Source organism: Phymastichus coffea, unplaced genomic scaffold, assembly GCF_024137745.1.
Source record: "Phymastichus coffea isolate CEN01 unplaced genomic scaffold, Cenicafe_Pcof_1.1 PCOF00026, whole genome shotgun sequence".
Lineage (NCBI taxonomy): Eukaryota > Metazoa > Arthropoda > Insecta > Hymenoptera > Eulophidae > Phymastichus > Phymastichus coffea.
Genome location: NW_026706837.1, coordinates 2095447 through 2098832, shown reverse-complemented (window position 1 = coordinate 2098832; position 3386 = coordinate 2095447). Strand labels below are relative to the sequence as shown.

The following is a 3386-nucleotide window of genomic DNA, read 5'->3' as shown; positions in this document are numbered from 1 at the left end:
GGATAGGGAGGCTCGCTTACTATTGGTTCGCCAATAGCGGGAGGGTCTGAGGGAAATAAAATACCTTTCGCGGACCAAACACAAACCCTGTCACGGACTAGGAGTAGGAGCTCCGAATATAAACCAATTATGGCGAGTACAACACAAAGTAAATCGTTTACGGTGCAAGGGAGGGATACCCTAGTACCGGCGCAAGTGAGGAGTGAGCAAGCGGGCTCCCCGGCGTCGTCATCACATGACCGCAGTGCTGCAGGTGTTGGTCACCTGGCCCCTGTGGCATCCAAAGCTACAAGTGACCTAGGAGAAAAACTCAACTTTCTCGAGGATGCTATAGCTGACCTCCTGCAAATGCTGGAGGACAAGCAGCAGAGAACGGTGAATAATACTACACGCGAACGTGCTCGGAAAGTGAAGAACGCCTTCAAGAGCGTGAAGAAGGAGATGCTGAAAGAGCAGGAGGAAGATATAAATCCAACCCCTACTAGAAGGGAGCTGTTCCAGACACCGGCAGGAAAACTCGGACCGTCCTCCCTCAATGGAACGCCGAAGCGAAAGGCGAACTCACCGCCCCTCGCGGAAGGCAACAGGGCTGCTAAAAGGAAAAACCAGGCCGTAAGAGCACCGCCTGAAACGAAGGAAGCTAGTACAGAAGCACGGGCTGGACGGGCGCATGACCCCGAACAACAAATGGATAAAGCCAAGGAGAACAGCAGCGGACGAGGTCAGGATCAGGGCTGGGAAACTGTGAGGAAGAAAAAGAAAGAAAAGGAAAAAAAGAAGAAGGTAACTAGGAGACACTCTCCGACCAAACGAGGTCCCCAAAATCTTCCAAACGCTCTCCTGATTCGAGCCAAAGACAAGTCATTTGCGGATTTGTTTAAGAAAGTGGAGCCACTGTTTACTGGCGGCGATAACGAAGAAGTGGGCAGTGAGCTTAAGCAAATCAGGAGAACCAAAAAGAAGGACATGCACCTCGTCCTGAAGAACAGAAATGCGAGCAGAATGGAAGAGCTCCGAAAGCAAGTGATGGAAAAGTTGGAAGGAGAAGCCGAGGTATTTAGCAAAGTACAGGAGGTTGACCTGGAAATTAAGGAAATAATGGAAGGGACCTCCAAGGAGGAGGTAGCACAGGCACTGAAGAAAGTGGCAGGCCCAGAGTGGAACATCAGAGTAGACTCGATCGAAAGACTGCGTGACTACTACGGCGGCATGCAGGTGGCATTGGTTAGACTACCTGCCCTGCTCGCCGATAAGCTCACGATCGGTAGAGCCAAGGTACTAATAGGGCCCATCAGCTGCCCTATTAGAGTTGTAAACAAACCGACTAAATGCTTTAAGTGTTGGCATCTGGGCCATATCGCGACACAATGTAAAAGTGACATGAACCGCTCGGGCTGCTGTCTGAAATGTGGTAAAAACGAGCACAAAATAGCCTAGTGCACAGAAGATGCTCACTGCATACTCTGTGCAGAGGCAGACCCGCAACAGGATTGCGACCACGTCGCAGGTAGCGTTACCTGTAGAGTACGGAGGGAGGAACTCCGAAAACAAAACCAAAGAAGAAAATGAAGGTGGTGCAAATCAACTTGAATCACTGTGCAGATGCACAGAGCATGCTGGAGCAGTCATTTAGAGAGCAGCAAGCAGATGTGGCCATCATTTCAGAGCCGTACAAACAGCTTGATCTCCCGACATGGGCAACAGATAGCTCAACAAAGGCGGCTATTTGGTCGTGTGGAAAGCTTCCTTTTCAAGAAGCAGCAGATACAATGAAAAAAGGGTTTGTTCGCCCAAAGATCGGTGGTGTCTACTTTTACAGTTGCTATGTTCCGCCACCCCCAACCTGGGAGAGTGAAGACTTCACTAGCTTCATAAATGCATTGACAAGAGATGTTGAGGAACATGTTCCTGCGGCTATTGCTGGTGACTTTTATGCCTGGGCAACGGACTGGGGCAGCAAGAGAAACAACGGACGAGGCCACATACTGGTTGAGGCAATGTCCTTACTCGATGTGATATTGATAAATGTGGGAGATGAGCCAACGTTCGAAAAATGGTAAATTCTCGATCATTGACCTAACCTTTGTTAGCAGTAGGCTGGTGTCAAACGGCAATGATTGGAAGGTGACTGATGAGTACACATTAAGTGACCACAAACTCATCACATGGACAGTATCGACCAAGCGTCAGCTAAGTCAAATCAGTCGAAATCAGTGCCACCGTGGATGGAAGATCAGCGTCTTCGAAACAGAGAGCTTTATCAAAGCACTCGACGGTACACCCACACGCTTAGAAAGCGTATTACCGATGGTAGAAGAGGTAATGAGTAGAGTTACAGATGCGTGTGATGTAACCATGCCACGCAAAGGTGGCAAAAACAACAAAAAAGCTGCTGCCTATTGGTGGAATAATGACATTGCAGCCCTACGGAAGGATTGCATCCAAGCAAGAAGAGCCGAAACAAGAGGAAGAAAGAAGAAGAGACCGAACATCGAGGAGTTAAAAGAAGAACACAGTAGAGCAAGATTAGAGCTGGTTAAAGCAATCAAGTCGAGCAAAAGGCTATGCTGGACGGAGCTAGTGGAAGAGGTTGACGGTGACCCGTGGGGGGAGACCTTACAAGACCGTCATGGCTCGCCTGAAAAAGCGGGCAACTCCATCACCAACATGCCCTACTATGCTGCAAAGGATAGTGGAAGTACTTTTTCCCCGGAGGGAAGAATACCAGTTCCGAGTTGAGCAAACCAGCATAGATGCGCCTCCACTAATATCCCTAGGAGAGTTGCAAAGAGCATGCAGCAAGATAGGTAACGCGAAGGCCCGGATGGAATCCCAAACATAGCCTTAAAAGCAGCCATAGAAGCTTACCCACAGCTATTCCTCACGATGTACAACAAGTGCTTAAGCGAAGGCGTGTTTCCTGTAGAATGGAAAAAGCAAAGACTTGTTCTCCTCCCCAAGGGAAACAAGCTACCGGATGATCCCTCATCGTATCGCCCACTGTGTACGCTTGACACAGCCGGCAAAATCTTGGAGCGAATAATATACGCAAGGATCGAAGAAATGACAAACAAACAACTCTCGGAACGACAGTTTGGATTCTGTAAGGGCCGCTCAACCCTTGATGCCATTAATCTGGTCGTCGAAACAGCAAGCAAAGCCATAGCTGGAAAAAGGTGGAAAGGTGGAAACAAGGAATACTGCCTGGTATTTACTTTGGATATAAAAAATGCCTTCAATTCAGCACTATGGAAGAGAATAATGGAAGCACTAGAAAGGTTCAATGTACCAAAGTACCTACAAAGGATGGTGGCATCATACTTCAAGGACCGAATCCTAATGTACGATACAGAAAAGGGACCGCAAGAATATAAGGTTACTGGGGG

General features: G+C 48.4%; 1 protein-coding gene across 1 annotated transcript; it reads left to right on the top strand.

Moving 5' to 3' along the window:
* Window positions 1–1565: 1565 nt before the first annotated feature.
* LOC131675585 (uncharacterized) lies at window positions 1566–2739 on the top strand. Its single transcript, XM_058954618.1, has 2 exons — window positions 1566–2044; window positions 2091–2739. The coding sequence occupies exons 1-2, from the start codon at window positions 1566–1568 to the stop codon at window positions 2737–2739; spliced, it is 1128 nt and encodes a 375-aa protein (XP_058810601.1).
* The last annotated feature ends 647 nt before the right edge of the window (window positions 2740–3386 follow it).

Excerpts from the sequence above, each read along its gene's own strand:
- LOC131675585 (XM_058954618.1), top strand. The coding sequence starts at position 1,566 with ATGAAGGTGGTGCAAATCAACTTGAATCACTGTGCAGATGCACAGAGC. Across the intron at positions 2,045-2,090 it reads AATGTGGGAGATGAGCCAAC|CAGTAGGCTGGTGTCAAACG; the intron begins GTTCGAAAAATG and ends AACCTTTGTTAG.